Here is a 24,467-nt window from a genome sequence, read left to right as displayed (position 1 = left end):
CCAATAAAGTGTCAATAAATTCTGAATTACAGTGGTGCCTGAAACCACATAAGATAATTAATTAACAAAAGGAATAGAACATTCTGAAATTTAAAGTTACCATAGATTTCCTTGGAGGACATTCCTGGACAAAAGTAAAGGAAAAAGAGTAGAAGAAAAGAAAATGTCATTTCTCTAATTAACGCCAACTGTAAGAGTCAAATTTTAAATAATGCCCAACATCACCTATGCTTCTTTTTGCTCCTTAGTCCCACTAGGGTTACAGCACTGTTCCAGGACCCCTCAGAACCAACTTCTTTGAGGAAACAAATGGAGCAATTGCCTGTACTTAAACATACATCTGGGAAACTAGAAATTCTCTCTGGGAGAAGACCACAGTGGATAAAAATAGCTGCCTTAGGGACTTCCCTGGCGGTCCAGTGGTTAAGACTCCACGCTCCCAATGCAGGGGACACGGGTTTGATCCCTGGTCAGGGAACTAAGATCCCCTATGCCACATGGCGCAGCCAAAAAAAAAAAAAAAAATAGCTGCCTTACATGACAGTCAGTGCTCTGAAAGGGTAATAAGTGTGACCAGAGGGGAAAAGCACCTGTCTGCCATTAAGAGGATATCATTTTACACAATTTTAATCTGAATAAATAACTCTGCATCAAAATCAGTTTAAAAACATGCACAAGGATTTCTTGTACCAAGAAATTTGATCTTACAAATCCTAAAAACATTTAACCCAATACTGTCATTGAAGAGACAAGTCAAACCAATTTTCAATCCATTAACCCATTTTTACATCATAATTCTTTTTCTATTTTGAACCATGAAAAAATTTTTCCTTTTGCCTTTAATGTCTAATATAAAATTTATAAAGACAACATCTGAATTTTCAAATATATATAAAAAATTAAATTTTAAACAGATATTTTCTAGACTCAAGTAATTATACAAAATAATAAAAGAAATTATGGAATCTCTTTCCCAACAGACACTAAAAATTAAGGTTTTTGTAAATACTAAAAAAAAGGAAAAACAAGTTGAATCCAAGGTAAGCCTAAAATGTGTTACCTTTCTTGGTCAGATAATTCATACTATTGGCTATAGCGGCAGTCCTGCCTTGGGAATCCAAGACGGTAAATCTAGCATAATCATCCACAAAAAAGTTATCTGAAAGAAAAATTAGATTTATAATTAGTATGCCTAAATTCAATCTAATGTTAATATTCAATTGATAATCTCATTTGACCATAATATACATTTTAATAAAATGCATGAGCGAAATATATTGTTTCACGTTTACTGAACAAGTTCACAACATGACCCACCCCATTAATCACATTTTAAGACACAAATAGAAAATGTACACATCTCACACATAACTCTCAGATATGTGTTTGTCAGTTTGATGGTTTAAATTTATTCTATTCCCACTCTTTTCACTTTATACCTACAGGATGATCTTTTAAAGAGACCCCCTTAACTTCATCTCTCCTTTCTTTCCACAGTCCATCCCCATAGTAAACTCTTCCCTATCCTATTTGGGGGTAAGAGGGGATGAATGGGAGAGAAAATATTTAAAAAAAAAACTCTTAGTTATTTCACATCTATCAAAGTAACATTTTTAACCTTAACAGAAACAAAAAGTCATTTTCAGATATGTATCTTTTCCGATTAGTGCCTATGGGCAATGCTCTTATTAATTATTTCCCTCTCAGATAACTCTTGCTAAAAGTCCAGTTTCATCAAGTCATTCCCTTGCTCTCAATACTTTGTAATTTCTTCCTACCTACAAACTGGTCTCCAGCCTGGTATCATAAACCCCTTCTCCATCTCCAGCAATCTTCCCAGGCCTTTGCATTATTTACTCCCCAATACAAATGCCCCGTTTCTTGCAATGTCCTCCAAGCACATCTTGCTTGCCCACCCTCCCATGTATTTGTCTGTCCACCCACTCACCCATCTATCCTGTCATTCAACAAAGCACACCAAGGGCCTACTATCTGTTCAGTCAATAGTCTAGGCAAAGGTAAGCAACGGTAAGTAAGACAGACACCACCCATGACTTCATGTAGCAGAGGGGAGGAAGCACCATGGCCTTAAAACCGAGTTGCCGGACAGCAAAGGCCAAGAGCAGCGTCGATGATGGAGCTATGACAACTGGGTTAGGAGGATGCCAGCTGCTCTTTCACTGGGGGCTCCAAAATGCTCACCAAGCAAACTGCATCCTTGCCACTGCGGACTAGCATCGCTTCACAGCTGAGGGCTGTAACGCTCAGTGGAGAACGATACCCCCAAACACAACTATTTTCATGGTCCTTATTCATGGGTACTCCAAAGATAACTCTTTGTAATTTAATTTAAAATGATGGAAACAACAAAAACTCAGGACAAAATTCATAATACTGCTTGCCTTGCTCTACTAATACTTCTGGTAAAAAGCACTTTCTTACTACTTTCTTTTTCAAATATAAGCATACATGTGCATTTTTCCTCTGCCTATATTTAAACATTTCCTTCTGCCTGAAAGGAAAGGAATTTAGTTTCAAGTAGAACAGGGGTAGTTGCAATAAAATAACAACCATAAACAGACCTATACATTCACTGTATTCAACTACAACAACAAATACACTTGGTTTTGACTTCACCATTACACATATCCTTTCTTCCCCAGTGAGATTTCCTGAGCAAGTGGTGACTCTACTGTATTTCCAGCAGTTTGTTAAAGTGGCCTTAAGAGTCTCCAGGGAAAGCAAAAGGAACAAATTATACCTGGGCTTAACCTCTTAAAAAAGGTATTCTTGTGGAAACAACCTAAATACTCATCAACTGAGGAACAGATAAGCAAAGTGTGGCCTATCTACACTACGGAATATGAATCAGTCATAAAAAGGAATGAAGTCCTCCAGAACTGTCAGACAATGAAGTTATACTTATGTTTGTGATTTAAGATATTTGTTACCTGAAAAAAAAAAAAGGAATGAAGTTCTGAGACAGGCTACGACATGGATGAACCTTAAAAACTTTATGCTAAGTGAAAGAAGCCAGTCACAAAAAACTTCCAATTACATGAAATATCCAGAACAGAAAAATCCATAGAAACAGAAACTTAATTAGTGGCTGCTGAAGGACAGGAGAAGGGGGAAATGGAGAGTGACTACATCATTTCTTTTGGGGGGGGTGATAATGTTCTAAAGTCAGTGTGATGCTCACCCAACTCTGCGAGCATACTAAAAACTGTGCACTTTACAACTGTGCACTTTGAAAGGTTGAGTTTTATGGCAGGTACACCAGGGGTCGCCAATCCCCGGGCCATGGGCCAGTACCGGTCTGTGGCCTGTTAGGAACCGGGCCGCACAACAGGAGGTGAGCGGCAGGTGAGCGAGTGAAGCTTCATCTGTATTTACAGCCGCTCCCCATCGCTCGCATTACCGCCTGAACTCCACCTCCTGTCAGATCAGCGGTGGCATTAGATTCTCATGGGAGCACAAACCCTACTGTGGACTGCGCATGCGAGGGATCTAGGTAGCGCACTCCTTATGAGAATCTAATGCCTGATGATCTGAGGTGGAGCTGAGGTGGTGATGCCAGCACTGGGGAGCGGCTGCAAATACAGATCATCATTAGCTGAGAGGTTTGACTGCACAGAGACTATAATAAGTCAATTGCTTGCAGACTCATATCAAAACCCTATCAGTGAGTGGCAAGTGACAATTAAGCTGCATCTGGTGGCAGGCTTTATAGTGGCAAGTGAGTTGATGGACTTCAACTGTACAGCTGCATCTGGTGGCAGGCTTTAAGTCAGAATCCGACACTTATTTTAGTCCATGTGTAGCCCAACCCACACCTGAGCCCCAAGCTCAGGGCTCCCACTGATTCTGCATTATGGTGAGTTGTATAATTATTTCATTATATATTACAATGTAATAATAATAGAAATAAAGTGCATAATAAATGTAATGCACCTGAATCATCCCGAAACCACTCCCCCTCTCCAAACCCAGTCCATGGAAAAATTGTCTTCCACGAAACTGGTCCCTGGTGCCAAAAAGGTTGAGGACCGCTGATGTACACTATTTCTCAATGAAGCTTTATTTGTTAAAAAGGCATTCTTAAGTTCTCAGAGTATAGCTACCTGAGATATTTGTCGACAATATCACTGACTGACTGCATAATGAGGAAGAAGATAGCTGCTTAAGAGCTTTAGGACTGTAAGAAAGTCAACAATCTAGGTCCACTCTTACCATCTAATGCCTATGTTTAGTTGGCATTTAAAAGGCACTGAATATCTTTCAAAGTTTACAAAGATTTATCCAGGAAGAATTTCTCTCCTTTTGGAGGAAACTTGTGAATTTAGAAGCTCATATAATGAACTCAAGGTGAACGAAACTGTGTCACAATCTTGGGTTATCAGAAATTCTGAACATTACAATCCAATAAATGCAAAGATTCTGAAAGACAAATTAAAAAGGCCCAAAATTGTTCCCGAAATACTCCGTACTGGTTGCTGTTAAATCCAGGTATTCTCGTTCAGCTGTCAAAATCCTAGAGTTGATTCGTGGAACAACATTTGGCTGATTCATGATATATTCTACCACATCTTGATCATGGGACAGTTCACCCTAGAGGAAAAAAAAAAAAGAAAACAGGGTGTGGGTGAGATGCACATTAAACAAATATGATCAATAATAATTTATTAGGACCTAAAAAATCATTAACTTTATAGTATCTTCTTATGTACTGGTAACAGCTAAAAATAAAAGTTACCACGTTATAGGTTCCTGTCATTGCCAAGCAAGGCACTTTATGTACAGTATCTCTAATCTGTTCAACAATGTGAGGAAGATGTGGTATAGAAAGGTTAAATAACTTACTCAAAGTCACAGAGCTAATGAGAAGTGAGTATGAAACGCAAACCCATGTTTATTTGATCTCACCACAGAAACAAGCAAGCTCTAGAGACTAGTTGAAGAGTTCATACAAGCAAAAATCCATCCTGAGATCTACTCACAGTTAGCTTCTCTCTAAAGAAGAAAGCCAAATTACTTCTCTCAGGCAGTCAATATACATTGTAAAAAAAAAAAAAAAAAAAAAATCACCCCTTTTTCAATCTCAGGCATCCAAGTAATCCTACATTTCCAGAGTCACAATTACACTGGGGGAGAAGAAATCATTAATTAAAGAATTAATTAAAGAATCATTAATTCTTCCCTTTATACTTCTCATATTATAGAAATACTTGTACTGCATGAGGGTGATCTAATGTAAATGGCTGTGGAAACTTGCAAGTTTTTCACACTTAATATATTTCATACAAAACCATATTTCAACATAATTTTCAGGGGGAATAGATGTGAATCAAATATACACAATCAAGTCTTAAAAAATCCACTCAGGCATCTTCTGTGGCTACTTATCTCAAGAGCAATAACTCACAAATTCTCAAACTATAAGCCAATAATAAGCATATGCACCAACCACATAATTCAAAAGACTTACAAAGGTAATCGATGACTTGCTATAGATGTAAGCTCATGTATAAAACTTTGGTCTCTATCATAAACCTGAACTGATTCCAATAAAAAGCCTAACTCAAGGAGGCAATCTGGCAAATCTATCAAAATTTTACATGTACATACCTTTTAATGCAGCTCACCTACACACACATACACACGCACACACAGTGGTTGTTTGCAGAAAGAAAAGATGAATGGCAGGGGAAGAGGAATGAATAAGTGACAGTTTCTCTTCATTTATACCTCTATACACATTTTGAATCTCACACTATCTGCATATCATATGCTTTTATATATAGTGAATTTAGTGCAAAATTTAAAATGTACATTATTACCCTTTGACACAATTCCAATAATTGGTATTTCTCAAAAAATTATAAAGTACAAAGATATACATATTAGAAGATTCACTGAGCATTATTTATAAAAGTGTACATCTACAAGCAACGTCCAACATTAAGGGATAAAATAAATGATTGTTCATTCTTAAAAAGGAATAGCAGCAATCTAAAAGTTTTAAGACAGAGTTGTTATGTTCAGAAATGCAGTGCTAAGATATATTCAATTAGAAAAGTAAGCTAAAAAGCTGAAAAATGCACATATACATATATATAAATCAATATACATAGAGACACACAGAAATATTTCTCTAGGGATGAGGGTAAGAACTTTCATTTTTACGTTATACAATTTAGTATTTCCCAAATTTAGTATTTTCTAAATATGTGTGGAAGCACATATAACTTTTATCATAATATTTAAATTCTTATCTAGCCAAACCCATTCATTTCATGTTTCATTCCTGGAGCTCCATGAAGAACAAATTCCTTAACAAAACTACTGGGACCTATTCTTATTCATGAGGAGACATGCAACCAAATTTGTCCAACATTTTTTTGTGTGTGTATAAATGCCTTAACAGTCAGCACAAGAAATAGCTTCTTTCAAAAATACTGCTTGTTTTTTTTTTTAAACAAATGAGGCTAGGAAAATTGGACATCCACATGCAAAAGAATAAAGTGAGCCCATTACCTCACAGCACACACAAAAACTAACTCAAAATATATCAAAGACATCAACATAAGAGCTAAAGTATGAAACTTTTAGAAGTAAACATTAGGGAAAAATCTTCATGACACTGAATTTGACTATGATTTTTCTGATATGACACCAAAATCACAGGCAACAAAAAGAAAAAAGAGGTAAATAGGACTTCATCAAAAACTAATTTTAATACTTTAATATTAATATTTAAAATATTATGACAAAAGTTATTTGTGCTTCTACACATATTTAGAAAATACTAAACTTTGGATATTAAATTGTATAAAGTAAAAATGAAAGTTCTTCCCCTCATTCCAATCTCTAGAGGAATATTTCTGTGGTCTCCATGTATATTGATTTTATTTTTTTTTAACTTTTTGGCCATGCCACGCAGCATGCGGGATCTTAGTTCCCCGACCAAGGATTGAACCCATGCCCCCTGCAGTGGAAGATCAGAGTCTTATCCACTGGACCGCCAGGGAAGTCCCATATTGATTTATACATAGGTATATGTGCATTTTTCAGCCTATGTTTCTAATTGAATATACCTTAGCTCTGCATTTCTGAACATAATAACTCTATCTCAATACTTTGAGAATGCTGCATAATATTCCTTTTTACAAATGAACAGTAACATTTATTTCATCCTCTAATGTTGGACGTTACTTGTAGAAACTTTCGTGAATCAAAGGACACCATCAAGAAAGTGAAAAGAGAACTGACAGAATGGAAGAAAATATTTGCAAATCATGTCTGATAAGGGATAAATATCCAAAATATATAAAGAACTCCTACACTTCAACATCAATTAAAAAAAACCCATTTTGAAAATGGGCAAAGGACCCGAGCAGACATTTCTCCAAAGAAGATATACAAATGGCTAATAAGCACCTGAAAAGATGTTCGTTCAGTCTCATTAGTCCTTAGGGAATTGCAAATCAAAACCATAATGGGATACCACTTCACACCAACCAGAATGGCTATAATCAAAATGACAGAAACTAAGAGGTGGTGGCAAGGATGGGCTATGGAAAACACTTTGGTGGTTCCTCAAAATGCTAAACACAGACTTACTGTATGATCCAACAATTCCACTTCTACGTATATATCAAAAAGAATTGAAAGCAAGGACTTGAGCAGATAATTGTACACCAATGTTCACAGCAGCATTATTCACAATAGCCAAAAGGGGGAAACAACCCAAATGTCCATCAACATTTGAATGAATAAACCAAATGTGGTATATACATCATTTAATCTTAACAGGAAGGAAATTCTGATACATGCTGCAACATGTATGAACCTTAAAATAAGCAAAACACAAAAGTGACAAACACTGTATGACGCCACTTACATGAAATACCTGGAATGGGCAAACGCATAGACACAGAAAGTAGAATAGTGGAATCGCAGTAGGAAAAGTTACCTTTATGACATTTTAACTTGCCCTATCACTATCTACTTGTCCCCAGCTATGCAGGAGCCTTGAAAACCAACAGCCCTGCAATAAAGGTGAAAACCAGCAGACTAGGGAAGTCCCCAGGCGTTCTCTTTTATTGAGCGGAATCAGTGCCAAGTGCCTTTTTCCTGGAGGGGTTTGTCAAAAACAATCAGAAGTAACTGTTTAATGTCTCAGTTGTTTGGTGACAGCAGTTGGGTTAACATAAAGCTGGCCAAAAAGAGCAGAAGAAAAAGCTAGGGAATGAGATGTCTATGAGGGATTTTGAAAAGTTCTCATATTCCTTGGAATCTAAAAGGCCACGTGCATGGTGGCCAGGGGTGTGTACATGCCCAGGAAAAATCTTTGAAGGCCCTAAACTCTTGGCTCTAACTAACCTTGACACTCGAGCAAGCAAGAACTGAAGAGGCTAAGGCAGAGTTGTAAACTGCCTGGCTGAGCGCCGAAGGCATACTCCAGCATGTACACAGACACCCTTGGGAAAAACTGGGACACTTTCTTGGATTCATGCATTTAAGAAAATCTCTGTTTATTCATTAGTCGACCAATAAGCTAACAAACAGAGACTTAAGAGGCTACATGCGATAAAGAACACAGACTTTAAAGAATCAATACAGTAAACTCACTAAACAAACAACAGCTGCAACAACAAACCTTGGTAGGGCAAAGACCCTGATTTATGAAGGTGTCACATTACATTAATTAAAACGTCCAGTTATCAACAAATTTTAAAGACATGCAAAGAAACAAAAGTGTGACCCATAATCAGGAAAAGCAGCAGTTAGTACATACTGTTCCCGAGACAGTCCAAGCATTGGACTTAATACACAAAGTTTTAAAATCAGCTATTTAAATATATTCAAAGAACTAAAGGAAATTCTATCTAGCAAACTAAAGGTAAGTTTGAGACTCGTGTCTCACCAAATAGACAATATCAATAAAAAGAAAAATTATGGAAAAGAACCAAATAGAAAAACTGGAGTTAAAAAATATAATAACTGAAATGAAATATTCACTAGAAGAACACAGCAGAATATTTCAGCTGACAGTAAAAAGAATCAGTGATCTTTAAGATACACCAACTGAGATTATCCAGTGTAAGGAACAGAAAAAAAGAAACCTGTGGGACAGTAAACAGTATCAATATATGTATACATCAAGAAGGAGGAGAGGGAAAGAAAGGACAGTGTGTAATAAAGAATTTGGCTAGCTCCCTGGTTCCTGGAAGGTAACCTCTTAATCCTGAAATTTCCTGAATGATAGGAGTGGTGTCTTTGTTATTTATGCAGGGCCCCTCAGACCACACCTGATAGTTTATACTAAAGAGGTGATTCGTGGTGGTGGGCCCTCAGGTAGTTTATGCTAACAAGATGACTCAGAATGCAGGCTGCCTAGGCCAGAAAGACAAATCATGTGTTTAGAGGATTGGTGTTTTGAGCAGCATGACCTGCAGAAATAGGAGGGGGGCTAGAGACTGAGTTTAGTCACATGCCCAACGATTCAATCAACAGTGGCTATGCAGGGACTTCCCTGGTGGCTCAGTGGTTAAGAATCCACCTGCCAATGCAGGGGACACAGGTTTGATCCCTGGTCCGGGAAGATCCCACATGCCACAGAGCAACTAAGCCCGTGCGCCACAACTACTGAGCCTGGGCTCTAGAGCCTGTGAACCACAACTACTGAGCTCGTGTGCCACAACTACTAAAGCCCACTCGCCTAGAGCCCGTGTTCCGCAACAAGAGAAGCCACTGAAATGAGAAGACCGTGCACCACGACAAAGAGTAGCCCCCACTTGCCACAACTAGAGAAAGCCTGCGCGCAGCAACAAAGACCCAACACAGCCAAGAAAAAAAAAAAAAAGAATCCACCTGCCAATGCAGGGGACATGGGTTTGAGCCCTGGACCGGGAAGATCCCAAGTGCCGCGGAGCAACTAAGCCCGTGCGCCACAACTACTGAGCCTGCGCTCTAGAGCCCACAAGCCACAACTACTGAGCCCACATGCTGCAACTACTGAAGCCTGCGCACCTAGAGCCCATGCTCCACAACGAGAGAAGCCACCGGAATGAGAAGCCCACGCACCACAACAAAGAGTAGCCCCTGCTCACTGCAACTAGAGAAAGCCCGTGCACAGCAACGAAGACCCAACGCAGCCAAAAAAATTTTTTTTAATTATATGTGTATATATATATATATATATATATATATAGTGGCTATGCAATGAAGCCCCAATAAAAACTCTGGACACCAAAACTTGGCTGAACTTCCCTGGTTGGCAACACGCCACATGTTATCACACATCAGTGAGCTGGGAGGATAATACATCCTGACTTCATGGGGAAAAGACACAGCATTTTTACATCTGGAACCTTCCCAAGCTTTGCTGTGTGCACCTTACTCTTTGGCTGGTTCTGATACATATTCTATTACTATAACGATGCTAACTGTAAAGATAGCACTGTCCTGAGTTCTGCAAGCCATTCTAGCAAATTATCAAAACTGAGGGAACGCCAGCATTTGTAGCCAGTTGATCGTAAGTAACAGTGGCCTGAGGACCTCTGAACTTGGGGCTGATGTCTAAAGTGGAGACAATCTTGTGGAGAACTATGTCCTTAATCTGTTAGGACTATGGCCTAACTCTGAGTAGTGTGGTATCAGAAGTCATTACAGGCCAAAAGACTGTTAGAAGAAATACAGGGTAAAAAGTTCCCAGATGTGATGGAAAATGGTAATTTACGTATCTAAGAAATGTAATGTGGGTATATCCATATAATGTATGTTCTTCAATCTCAGCACTATTGACATTTTGGACTAGATAACTCTTTGGAAAGGGAGGTGCTGTCCTGCTTCTTTGGAAGGGGGAGGGGCTGACCTGAGCATTTAAGAGGTTTAGCAGCATCCCTGACTCCTGCCCACTAGATGCCAGTAGCACCCCTCCCTTCCCCCAGTTATGACAACCAAAAATGTCTCCGGATATTGACAAATGTGCCGCCAAGTGGGGTAAAATTGTTCCTTCTTACTGAGACCCACTTATGTGATGGAATACTACACAGCTGTCTTCAAAAACTGAGACTACGCTATGCACTGAATTAGAAAGACTCATAACGTGCATTTTGTTAAGTGAAAAAAACCAAGGTGTAGAATAGTTATGTAATTTGCTACCACTTTTGAATAAAGGTTGGGAAGGAGTAAATATTCATTGCTAGCATACAGATACAAAAATGCTTTGGAAGAACTCAGAGGAAACTTAAAACAGCAATTACCTATTATTGGAAGGTGGGTAGATGAATGGCTATATACAGAGGGAGATTTTTTAATTTTATTTTTTATGATGATTTAATAATCATGGGAATTTTTAAATAATTAAATACATTGATCAAAACTGACAAATCATTTGAGTCTTTCCATTAGCTCTGTCTTAATAATCATCACTTATAAGGGTGCCAGACCTTGATTTCCCTCTCAAGCTACTACTGAGAATCCTCAAGTGTACTGAGATTTTCTTTGCCTATACATTGGTTTGGGCCCCTGAAACATCTGTACAGTGAGTCATATTTTGATGTCTTGAAAAGTGGAAAACTAAGGGAGTGGAAATACTGTAGCTTGTTGTAAAAAACAAATAAGCAAGAAAGAAATGTAAAGTACTATAAGTAAGAAAGTTACTTATAGTAACTTTCTTATAGTCCAGAGTTCCACACCTAGACATGCCCTTGTCATCTGAAAGATGACAATATTTTCTATACAGAAAATGTTAAAGAATCCACAAAAAAACTCTTAGAGCTAATAAACAATGTCAACATGGTTACAGCATATAAGATCAATATATAAAAATCCATTGCATTTCTATTCACTATCAATGAATTATCCAAAAATTAAATTAAGGAAACAACTACCTTTACAACAGCATCAAAAAGAGTAAAATATAAAATACTAAGGAATAAATTTAACAAAAGAAGTGTAAGACTTCTTCACTGAAAACGATAAAACATCATTAAAAGAAAGTAACAAGACCTAAATAAATGGGAAAACATCCTGTGTTCATGGGTTAGAAGATTCAATATTATTAAGATGTCAATAGTCCCCAAATTGATCAACAGATTCAACACAATTCCTATCAAAATCCCAATGGCCCCTTTCTTGCAGAAACTGGCAAGCTGATCTTAAGATTCTTATGGAATTGAAAGGGACACAGAAGAGCCAAACCTTTTTTTTTTTTTTTTTTTTAAAGGAACACCAACAGTCCAACCCAAACTTTCATTTAGATAAAAATCATTTCTCCATTGCTTTAAGGGCATAGTCAGGCTAAAGAATAGCCTTGTTTTCATTCGTAGCCATGTCACACTACACAGCCATGGTCATATTTATGGTGAGCTTGACATTTTCTCTCAGTATCCCAGCTAAGTCCTTTATACTTTTTTAACTAAAGAGCCCAGACTGGGACTTTTTCTAAAAACGTTAGAAGTCTGCTCCAAAGGAGAAATGACGTCTCCACCTCCACAAACTAAAAATTGTCAACACATTGCAAATATTAACATTGCAGTTACAAACGTCCACTAGGAAGGGAGCGTCCCCAGCCATCACCTTATTACCACATGTATGAGTGTGTACGTACACGCTTGTGTGCACGTGCGTGCGTTTTGTGTACGCATTAAAGACTGGTAACATGTACAGAATCACAAATGGTGGCTAAATCTAAGAGACTGTGGGCTATGTTAATTTTCTTTTATTTGCTTTTTTGGGTTTCTTTTTGCTTGGATTTTTACAATTCGTCTGAAAGTGGAACAAGCACAAAGCACACATGCAAAGCTGAGCTTTACAGGCTTTTTGTTGGTTTTAAGCCCCTAATATTTTATTTTCTTTTTCCTTGATCTTTCTCCTAAAAAACAAAGCCCCACATGTCTGATTCATTAAGGTTTCAGTTAATCAAATTTCACTAGGGATTTTACAAATTTTATAGACAACTGTCTGTAAGCCGATCTGATGCAAAATGGCAGATGGGGCTGTCTGACCACAGAGAAGAGCCCGGTGGAAAGAGGAGACTAAAAAGCGGAGGTGTTCATTTAAATCAATGGGATTTGGAATCAGAAGAGCTCCTTTCTAAAAACATTCATTTTAGCAAAGAGTGAGTTGAAATTTGTGATGTTTATTTAAAACTACACAATGAGTTTTGAAACCACAGGGCACGTAATTATCTTGTCTGTAGCTCACTCTTTGAACTCAAATATGACTTTTTAAAAATATTCATTTTAATCTTCAAACTTTAAATCAATTGTTTTTCTCTGTGCTTGAGCAGTTTCCCATCTGTGAGGTGGTAAACAGGCTAGTGCTTTTTTAAAAACTTTTTTATTTCATATTAGCAATATAATACATATTCATTGATGAAAATATAATACAGAAGAGCCCAAAGAAAAACAATCATCCATAATCTCGCCATGCTGTTCATGAAAAAGCTTCTCATTTGAGGTATTTATTTCCAGCCTAACACACACACAGACATACACATATACACATACAGACATACTTACATATGAACACACCTACCCAGACACACTCACATATACACAGTAACAGGATCAGCCTGGCCACACTACTTCATAATCCACTTGCCAGAACTTGGCAACATGTTATAAACATATCTTTAGATATTCTTAGTTAACATCTTTTTAATGGCTACATTGTGCTCCATCATATTGTTGGATATTTAAATTATTTCTAATTATTTGCTATCATAATGACTGCTTCACTGTACATTTATATATTTCATATTCATATATGTTTATGTATTTAATATTCACAGAAGAGCCAAACATTCTTAAAAAAGAAAAGCTCAAAGTTGGAAAACTCACACTTGATTATGACAATAATCAAGACTGTGAGGTCCTTACACAGAAAAAGATATATAGGTTAATGGAAAACAAGAGACAGTCCAAAAATAAACCTATACATTAGTGGGCAATTTATTTTTGACAATGGTACCATGACAATTTAATGGGGAAAGACTACTCTTTTCAATAAATGGTGCTGGGGCAACTGAATATTCAAAAAGATACCCAAGTTGCATGTCTCAAATTGAACAGGGAAAAAGAGTTGGAATCCTACCTCACTCCATATACAAAAATTAACTGAAGATGGATCAAAGAACTAAATGCTAAGAGAAAAAACTATAAAATACTCAGAAGAAAACACAGAAATCTTCATGACCTAGGATTAAGCAAGAGTTTCTTATATATGATACAAATAATACAAGAAACAACAACAACAAAAAAAGTAAATTGAACTTAATCAAAATTTAAAACATTTGAGCTTTAAAAGACACTACCAAGAAAGTAAAAAGACAAACCAGAAAATGACAGAAAATATTTGAAAATCATAAATAATATGGAATTCATGTCTAGAACATACAAAGAACTCTTATAACTCAACAGTAATAAAACAAATAACCCAGTTAAACACAGGCAAATAATCTCAATAGACACTTCTCCAAAGAGAAATAAATGGTCAATAAGCATAGGAAACAATGCTCAACATCATTCATGGTTGAGTAATGCAAATCAAAACCACAATGAGATACCACTTCACACCCACTAGGCTATAATCGAAGAGACAGACAATACCAAGAATTGGCTAGAATTTATAGAAAATGGAACCTGCATACATTGCTGAGAGGAATGTATAAGGGTGCAGGTGCTTTGGAAAACAGCCTGGCAGTTCTGTTAAAAATGGAATTACTATTAAAAATAGAATAACTACATGAGCAGGCAATTCCACTCCTAGGTATATACACAAGACAACTGAGAACATATGTCTATATTAAAACTTTTACATGATTGCTTATAGCAGCAGCATTATTCATAGTAGCCAAAAAAGTGGCAATAACCTAAATATGAATGGATAAACAAACTGTGGTATATCCATTGGAGGAACTAGTATTTGGCCATAAAAAGGAATGAAGTACTGACACATGCTCCAACAAGGATAAACCTTGAAAACATTATGCTAAGTAAAAGAAATCAGTCACAAAATACCATATATTATATGAATCCCTTTATATAAAATGTCCCAAACAGGCAACTGAAAACAGATTCATGGGTGCCAGGGGGTGGGGTAGGGGAAAATGGGGAGTGATTGCTGCTGGGTGTCAGGTTTATTTTAGGGGTGAGGATAATGCTCTGAAATTAGACAGTGGTGATAGTTGCGTAATTCTGTGTAAACACTAAAACCCACTGCAGAGTCCACCTTAAAAGGCTGAGTCTTACGGCATGTAAGTTATATCTCAACAATAACTATATATATATAAAATATTTGAATTTTTCTGAGTCAAAATTCCTTACAAGTAGAACAAATGTCTCTTAGAATGGCTAAATTCTTAAGAATTTTTAAAATAAAATTTAATCTTGAAGCCAATAAAATTAGTTATTTCAAAAACAACGTACAGAAAGTCTCAGGGATATTTTCACTACAGCAGAACCTGCTGGGAGTCTGCAAGTCAATTATGAGTGGTGTATAGAAAACAGTGATACTTAAAGAATTTTACTGCCTACTACAGAGACTACAAAAATGTAAGCAAACCATTCTCTTTCAAAATCGGCCTTGAAACAGTACTTACCAAGTACACTGCTCTTTGAAAGAAGGTTGTAGTCTCCAGGATTTTGTGCATTGTGATGGTTTCCAGCTCATCAGGGTCTAGCTGCTCCTTTTCAAAGGGCATTCCATTGAACAGGACAACAGGCAGTGGACCAACTCCAGTCTGCTCATAGTAGCCTCTTGCTTCCTGAAACACATGGGACCACAAACAGCATATTTTTGTCCTTCCTGAGACAAATGGAACAAAGCATATTTTTCACATATACATGTTCTAAAAAGAAAAAAAAAAACAACAGAAATATGGAAACCAAGAAATAACTAAAGAAAAATTCTTTTAAAAATATATAAAGAACTAACACAACATTGTAAATCAACTACACTCCAATAAAAATTAATTTAAAAAATATATGAAGAACATCATAGTTAATATCCTACTAGGTAAATCTGAGTTTAAATTACTGAGTTTTAATAAAACCACAAAACCTTATAAATCAGGAAGTGGTTGAAGATGGGGATGAGGGTAATTTTAAGCAGCCCAGGCTACCAGACCTGAATTACATATACTACAGCCCAAACTATACAACAGACTTTTCTGCAATGATGGAGATATTCTATCTTCACTGTCCAATGCAGTAACCACTAACCACTAACCACATGTAGCTATTGAGCACATGAAATTAATTAATTTCCATTTTAAAAGCTCATGTGGCCAGAGGCTACCATAATGGGCAGCACAACTATAGACTGTCATAAATTATTAGTGTTCCTGGGCAGGTAACTTGAGATGAAATATTTACACCCAATTCTAAATTTAAAAGGGTCCGTATCACTAAACAAGAAGTTACACCTACAGAAAACAAAACAAGGTTGGTGGGAAAACAGTGCTCAAAAATTGCTCTATAATGTACTAAGCTCAATCTTTTGCCTTCTCCAGGACAAAAGAGGTTCCTTGGCAGGGAAGTACCAGGCTAACAAATATATCTGAGACTTTTCCAACAATCGACATAGGTACATTCCCCCAGGTATCAACCACACACCCAAGACTAAGATTTTAGAGTAAAAACTATATTACTACCCAAGATATAAAAAAAGGTCCTTAAAGCATTCTTGCTAAACATCTTGTAACTGCTATCTTCTGAAAATAGCAGAATTTTAAAATATATGACCTTTTTAGATAGCACAAATAGAAAAGTACCTCAATTCGGTAACTAATACCAGTCAACAGCTTAGTTTCAGATCTAGCCACAGTGATAACTGATAGTACAGACTTATCTGATGGACTAACATGGCACAATGAGAAAGGCCTTCCAGGTTGATTTCTGCCATCTCTGTATACCATGGTTAAAACTTTTAAAATGTACACTTCCAAAACTGTTACATTAATTCTGTTCTTTGACATCTCACCTATCTCAAAGAAGTTCATAAAAACTCAATTTTAATATACTTTGAGCTTTGAAAATCAATACCCCAGGAAAACAAAACAAAATCCACATTATAACTCTCAGTGACAATAAGAAGTAAGTAACATTGGTTTTCTCTGAACGTGGCAACTGAGTAAAAGGCAAGAGTGGAAGGGAAATGTTTTGACTACAAACTTTCCATTTTTGTAACTTGCAAATAGATCATCAGACTAAAAATTAACAGAATGCAGGCTAATTATCAGAGTCACGCTTAAAAATTACATGTGAGAATTTCTACCAACTGATCACTAAAAATGTTAATTACACATAATTTTGAAACACTGACTACAAAGTCACGAATGAGCCATTCATAAATGATAACTGAGATTAATAAAGACTCAGAGTTAATATGCCAAATGTAAAATGTTCGCACGAACAAGTTAGAACTTTTCTTACTTTGGCTTTGAAACATATAAATATGCACCTATCAGACTATATTCTCTTCAGTTCAAAAGATCTACTTTAATTGTACTACGTAGTTTTAGAAATGATTACTTCTTTCAAATACAAGGCATAGAAGATAACACAGCTTCAGATTTATACAAAAGGTACAGACATTCCTAAGTGTAATAACATTTGCTAACCGCACTCATTCCTCCTTTAAAAAAAAAAAGGCACTCGGGCTTCCCTGGTGGCACAGTGGATAAGAATCTGCCTGCCAATGCAGGGGACACGGGTTCGATCCCTGGTCCAGGAAGATCCCACACGTCACGGAGCAACTAAGCCCGTGCACCACAACTACTGAGCCTGCACTCTAGAACCCGCGAGCCACAACTACTGAGCCCATGTGCCACAACTACTGAAGCCCGTATGCCTAGAGCCCATGCTCCACAACAAGAGAAGCCAACGCAATGAGAAGCCCGCGCACCGCAACACAGAGTAGCCCCTGCTCACTGCAACTAGAGAAAGCCTGTGCGCAGCAATGAAGACCCAACGCAGCCAAAAATAAAATTAAAAAAAAAAAATGCAGTCATTCCTCCTTTTCAAAAAAATGTATTTTTCTTGAGCTTTTTCATATGAGGGGTACAGCTCCTGCAACTTAAAAAATCTTATTGATCATTAGATTCTTAGGACCTCTGGGAATCTCACAACATCCTTCTCTTGGGAGTATATGCCTACTTAAATAGCTAGGTAATTACGATCTGTTTATATGGGAAGGGCCTCTAACCAGTAGAGATGAGGAAAATGGCCAAATCTGGGAAACTATTGAGGAGCTAGGTCTGTGATACTCCCACTTGATTCTTCAGCAAAATCAAGATTTCAATGCATAAAAGACAACGTGTAAAAATACCCTTTTCCCCAATTTGTCCACTACAGTTCAAGCAAATCCTTTTGATATAGCAATCATCCACAATAAAAAAGGCAACATGTACCTTTTCTTCAATAGGATGATAGAAAACCAGAGTTAAACATTTTCCAAAAGTGAAATATAAGAAAATTCCATTAATTTTCTCAAATATTCCCGAAGTGGCCCTTCTTTCCTTTTATTTCACCTTTTCTTTTTCTACAGAGTACTACTCAGGTTGTTTGTGAAAATGTGAAAAATCACTAGGTGCCCATATCAATATTATTTTATTTAAAAAAAAAAAAGAAGGTAAGTGACTGAACAGAAGGTTGCAATACAATAATGGAAACATGTTCAGTCTACACTGAGTAGCTCTCATGACCAGCTTCAACTCCAAACCTTAAACCAAGGAGATTTAACACTGAGGCAGGAGTGATGTCAGTATCGTGGCTGAATAAGACTTCCCTCATGAGTGTCTCCTCCACAGAAAAACAACAGCTTGGCATCTATCCACGGACAAAAGGGTCTTTGTGGGAGCTTTGGAATCCAGCACCATATGCCAAGAGGCCGGGAGAAGTGTTGCCCGCCCGTGCAGCAGGTAACATGCAGACGGACTCTGACCCTGGCTGCGGGCTCCGCCTTGACGCATGAGCTGGTTCCAAGGAACTCCTGGGAAGAACTATCTTAATCAACCACCCACAGACGAGACAGCCTCTGCGCAAGTCCAGGTTTCCAGCAACCACCCACAGACGAGACAGCCTCTGCGCAAGTCCAGGTTTCAATCAACCACCCACAGACGAGACAGCCTCTGCGCAAGTCCAGGTTTCAATCAACCACCCACAGACGAGACAGCCTCTGCGCAAGTCCAGGTTTCCAGCAACCACCCACAGACGAGACAGCCTCTGCGCAAGTCCAGGTTTCCAGCAACCACCCACAGACGAGACAGCCTCTGCGCAAGTCCAGGTTTCCAGCAACCACCCACAGACGAGACAGCCTCTGCGCAAGTCCAGGTTTCCAGCAACCACCCACAGACGAGACAGCCTCTGCGCAAGTCCAGGTTTCAATCAACCACCCACAGACGAGACAGCCTCTGCGCAAGTCCAGGTTTCAATCAACCACCCACAGACGAGACAGCCTCTGCGCAAGTCCAGGTTTCAATCAACCACCCACAGACGAGACAGCCTCTGCGCAAGTCCAGGTTTCCAGCAACCACCCACAGACGAGACAGCCTCTGCGCAAGTCCAGGTTTCCAGCAACCACCCACAGACGAGACAGCCTCTGCGCAAGTCCAGGTTTCCAGCAACCACCCACAGACGAGACAGCCTCTGCGCAAGTCCAGGTTTCCAGCAACCACCCACAGACGAGACAGCCTCTGCGCAAGTCCAGGTTTCAATCAACCACCCACAGACGAGACAGCCTCTGCGCAAGTCCAGGTTTCAATCAACCACCCACAGACGAGACAGCCTCTGCGCAAGTCCAGGTTTCCAGCAACCACCCACAGACGAGACAGCCTCTGCGCAAGTCCAGGTTTCAATCAACCACCCACAGACGAGACAGCCTCTGCGCAAGTCCAGGTTTCCAGCAACCACCCACAGACGAGACAGCCTCTGCGCAAGTCCAGGTTTCAATCAACCACCCACAGACGAGACAGCCTCTGCGCAAGTCCAGGTTTCCAGCAACCACCCACAGACGAGACAGCCTCTGCGCAAGTCCAGGTTTCCAGCAACCACCCACAGACGAGACAGCCTCTGCGCAAGTCCAGGTTTCCAGCAACCACCCACAGACGAGACAGCCTCTGCGCAAGTCCAGGTTTCAATCAACCACCCACAGACGAGACAGCCTCTGCGCAAGTCCAGGTTTCAATCAACCACCCACAGACGAGACAGCCTCTGCGCAAGTCCAGGTTTCCAGCAACCACCCACAGACGAGACAGCCTCTGCGCAAGTCCAGGTTTCCAGCAACCACCCACAGACGAGACAGCCTCTGCGCAAGTCCAGGTTTCCAGCAACCACCCACAGACGAGACAGCCTCTGCGCAAGTCCAGGTTTCCAGCAACCACCCACAGACGAGACAGCCTCTGCGCAAGTCCAGGTTTCCAGCAACCACCCACAGACGAGACAGCCTCTGCGCAAGTCCAGGTTTCCAGCAACCACCCACAGACGAGACAGCCTCTGCGCAAGTCCAGGTTTCCAGCAACCACCCACAGACGAGACAGCCTCTGCGCAAGTCCAGGTTTCCAGCAACCACCCACAGACGAGACAGCCTCTGCGCAAGTCCAGGTTTCAATCAACCACCCACAGACGAGACAGCCTCTGCGCAAGTCCAGGTTTCAATCAACCACCCACAGACGAGACAGCCTCTGCGCAAGTCCAGGTTTCCAGCAACCACCCACAGACGAGACAGCCTCTGCGCAAGTCCAGGTTTCAATCAACCACCCACAGACGAGACAGCCTCTGCGCAAGTCCAGGTTTCAATCAACCACCCACAGACGAGACAGCCTCTGCGCAAGTCCAGGTTTCCAGCAACCACCCACAGACGAGACAGCCTCTGCGCAAGTCCAGGTTTCAATCAACCACCCACAGACGAGACAGCCTCTGCGCAAGTCCAGGTTTCAATCAACCACCCACAGACGAGACAGCCTCTGCGCAAGTCCAGGTTTCCAGCAACCACCCACAGACGAGACAGCCTCTGCGCAAGTCCAGGTTTCAATCAACCACCCACAGACGAGACAGCCTCTGCGCAAGTCCAGGTTTCAATCAACCACCCACAGACGAGACAGCCTCTGCGCAAGTCCAGGTTTCCAGCAACCACCCACAGACGAGACAGCCTCTGCGCAAGTCCAGGTTTCCAGCAACCACCCACAGACGAGACAGCCTCTGCGCAAGTCCAGGTTTCAATCAACCACCCACAGACGAGACAGCCTCTGCGCAAGTCCAGGTTTCCAGCAACCACCCACAGACGAGACAGCCTCTGCGCAAGTCCAGGTTTCCAGCAACCACCCACAGACGAGACAGCCTCTGCGCAAGTCCAGGTTTCCAGCAACCACCCACAGACGAGACAGCCTCTGCGCAAGTCCAGGTTTCCAATCAACCACCCACAGACGAGACAGCCTCTGCGCAAGTCCAGGTTTCCAGCAACCACCCACAGACGAGACAGCCTCTGCGCAAGTCCAGGTTTCCAGCAACCACCCACAGACGAGACAGCCTCTGCGCAAGTCCAGGTTTCCAGCAACCACCCACAGACGAGACAGCCTCTGCGCAAGTCCAGGTTTCCAGCAACCACCCACAGACGAGACAGCCTCTGCGCAAGTCCAGGTTTCCAGCAACCACCCACAGACGAGACAGCCTCTGCGCAAGTCCAGGTTTCCAGCAACCACCCACAGACGAGACAGCCTCTGCGCAAGTCCAGGTTTCCAGCAACCACCCACAGACGAGACAGCCTCTGCGCAAGTCCAGGTTTCCAGCAACCACCCACAGACGAGACAGCCTCTGCGCAAGTCCAGGTTTCAAGCAACCACCCACAGACGAGACAGCCTCTGCGCAAGTCCAGGTTTCCAGCAACCACCCACAGACGAGACAGCCTCTGCGCAAGTCCAGGTTTCCAGCAACCACCCACAGACGAGACAGCCTCTGCGCAAGTCCAGGTTTCCAGCAACCACCCACAGACGAGACAGCCTCTGCGCAAGTCCAGGTTTCCAGCAACCACCCACAGACGAGACAGCCTCTGCGCAAGTCCAGGTTTCCAGCAACCACCCACAGACGAGACAGCCTCTGCGCAAGTCCAGGTTTCCAGCAACCACCCACAGACGAGACAGCCTCTGCGCAAGTCCAGGTTTCCAGCAACCACCCACAGACGAGACAGCCTCTGCGCAAGTCCAGGTTTCCAGCAACCACCCACAGACGAGACAGCCTCTGCGCAAGTCCAGGTTTCCAGCAACCACCCACAGACGAGACAGCCTCTGCGCAAGTCCAGGTTTCCAGCAACCACCCACAGACGAGACAGCCTCTGCGCAAGTCCAGGTTTCCAGCAACCACCCACAGACGAGACAGCCTCTGCGCAAGTCCAGGTTTCCAGCAACCACCCACAGACGAGACAGCCTCTGCGCAAGTCCAGGTTTCCAGCAACCACCCACAGACGAGACAGCCTCTGCGCAAGTCCAGGTTTCCAGCAACCACCCACAGACGAGACAGCCTCTGCGCAAGTCCAGGTTTCCAGCAACCACCCACAGACGAGACAGCCTCTGCGCAAGTCCAGGTTTCCAGCAACCACCCACAGACGAGACAGCCTCTGCGCAAGTCCAGGTTTCCAGCAACCACCCACAGACGAGACAGCCTCTGCGCAAGTCCAGGTTTCCAGCAACCACCCACAGACGAGACAGCCTCTGCGCAAGTCCAGGTTTCCAGCAACCACCCACAGACGAGACAGCCTCTGCGCAAGTCCAGGTTTCCAGCAACCACCCACAGACGAGACAGCCTCTGCGCAAGTCCAGGTTTCCAGCAACCACCCACAGACGAGACAGCCTCTGCGCAAGTCCAGGTTTCCAGCAACCACCCACAGACGAGACAGCCTCTGCGCAAGTCCAGGTTTCCAGCAACCACCCACAGACGAGACAGCCTCTGCGCAAGTCCAGGTTTCCAGCAACCACCCACAGACGAGACAGCCTCTGCGCAAGTCCAGGTTTCCAGCAACCACCCACAGACGAGACAGCCTCTGCGCAAGTCCAGGTTTCCAGCAACCACCCACAGACGAGACAGCCTCTGCGCAAGTCCAGGTTTCCAGCAACCACCCACAGACGAGACAGCCTCTGCGCAAGTCCAGGTTTCCAGCAACCACCCACAGACGAGACAGCCTCTGCGCAAGTCCAGGTTTCCAGCAACCACCCACAGACGAGACAGCCTCTGCGCAAGTCCAGGTTTCCAGCAACCACCCACAGACGAGACAGCCTCTGCGCAAGTCCAGGTTTCCAGCAACCACCCACAGACGAGACAGCCTCTGCGCAAGTCCAGGTTTCCAGCAACCACCCACAGACGAGACAGCCTCTGCGCAAGTCCAGGTTTCCAGCAACCACCCACAGACGAGACAGCCTCTGCGCAAGTCCAGGTTTCCAGCAACCACCCACAGACGAGACAGCCTCTGCGCAAGTCCAGGTTTCAAGCAACCACCCACAGACGAGACAGCCTCTGCGCAAGTCCAGGTTTCCAGCAACCACCCACAGACGAGACAGCCTCTGCGCAAGTCCAGGTTTCCAGCAACCACCCACAGACGAGACAGCCTCTGCGCAAGTCCAGGTTTCCAGCAACCACCCACAGACGAGACAGCCTCTGCGCAAGTCCAGGTTTCCAGCAACCACCCACAGACGAGACAGCCTCTGCGCAAGTCCAGGTTTCCAGCAACCACCCACAGACGAGACAGCCTCTGCGCAAGTCCAGGTTTCAATCAACCACCCACAGACGAGACAGCCTCTGCGCAAGTCCAGGTTTCAATCAACCACCCACAGACGAGACAGCCTCTGCGCAAGTCCAGGTTTCCAGCAACCACCCACAGACGAGACAGCCTCTGCGCAAGTCCAGGTTTCCAGCAACCACCCACAGACGAGACAGCCTCTGCGCAAGTCCAGGTTTCCAGCAACCACCCACAGACGAGACAGCCTCTGCGCAAGTCCAGGTTTCCAGCAACCACCCACAGACGAGACAGCCTCTGCGCAAGTCCAGGTTTCCAGCAACCACCCACAGACGAGACAGCCTCTGCGCAAGTCCAGGTTTCAATCAACCACCCACAGACGAGACAGCCTCTGCGCAAGTCCAGGTTTCCAGCAACCACCCACAGACGAGACAGCCTCTGCGCAAGTCCAGGTTTCCAGCAACCACCCACAGACGAGACAGCCTCTGCGACCCACAGGACAGCTCTGCGCACAGGTTTAACACCCACAGACGAGACAGCCTCTGCGCAAGTCCAGGTTTCCAGCAACCACCCACAGACGAGACAGCCTCTGCGCAAGTCCAGGTTTCCAGCAACCACCCACAGACGAGACAGCCTCTGCGCAAGTCCAGGTTTCCAGCAACCACCCACAGACGAGACAGCCTCTGCGCAAGTCCAGGTTTCCAGCAACCACCCACAGACGAGACAGCCTC

At 41.9% G+C, this 24,467-nt stretch overlaps 1 protein-coding gene across 3 annotated transcripts in view; it reads right to left on the bottom strand.

The window, feature by feature from the left end:
• The window catches only part of UGGT1 (UDP-glucose glycoprotein glucosyltransferase 1), a 120,174-nt gene that overhangs the window by 39,251 nt on the left and 56,456 nt on the right, over positions 1 to 24,467 (bottom strand). For 2 of the 3 annotated variants that reach the window (XM_082396610.1, XM_082396612.1), the window contains exons 18-21: positions 15,614 to 15,778; positions 4,491 to 4,611; positions 1,061 to 1,159; positions 101 to 124 (exon numbers count right to left, since the gene is read on the bottom strand). In XM_082396610.1, the coding sequence (XP_082252736.1) occupies positions 101 to 124; positions 1,061 to 1,159; positions 4,491 to 4,611; positions 15,614 to 15,778 (409 nt within the window). The remainder of the gene's footprint in view (positions 1 to 100; positions 125 to 1,060; positions 1,160 to 4,490; positions 4,612 to 15,613; positions 15,779 to 24,467) is intronic. The other variant, XM_082396611.1, reaches the window with a different exon arrangement.

This window comes from Balaenoptera borealis, assembly GCF_965194805.1.
Source record: "Balaenoptera borealis genome assembly, chromosome: 6".
NCBI lineage: Eukaryota > Metazoa > Chordata > Mammalia > Artiodactyla > Balaenopteridae > Balaenoptera > Balaenoptera borealis.
This window is presented reverse-complemented; position numbering and strand designations above follow the sequence as displayed.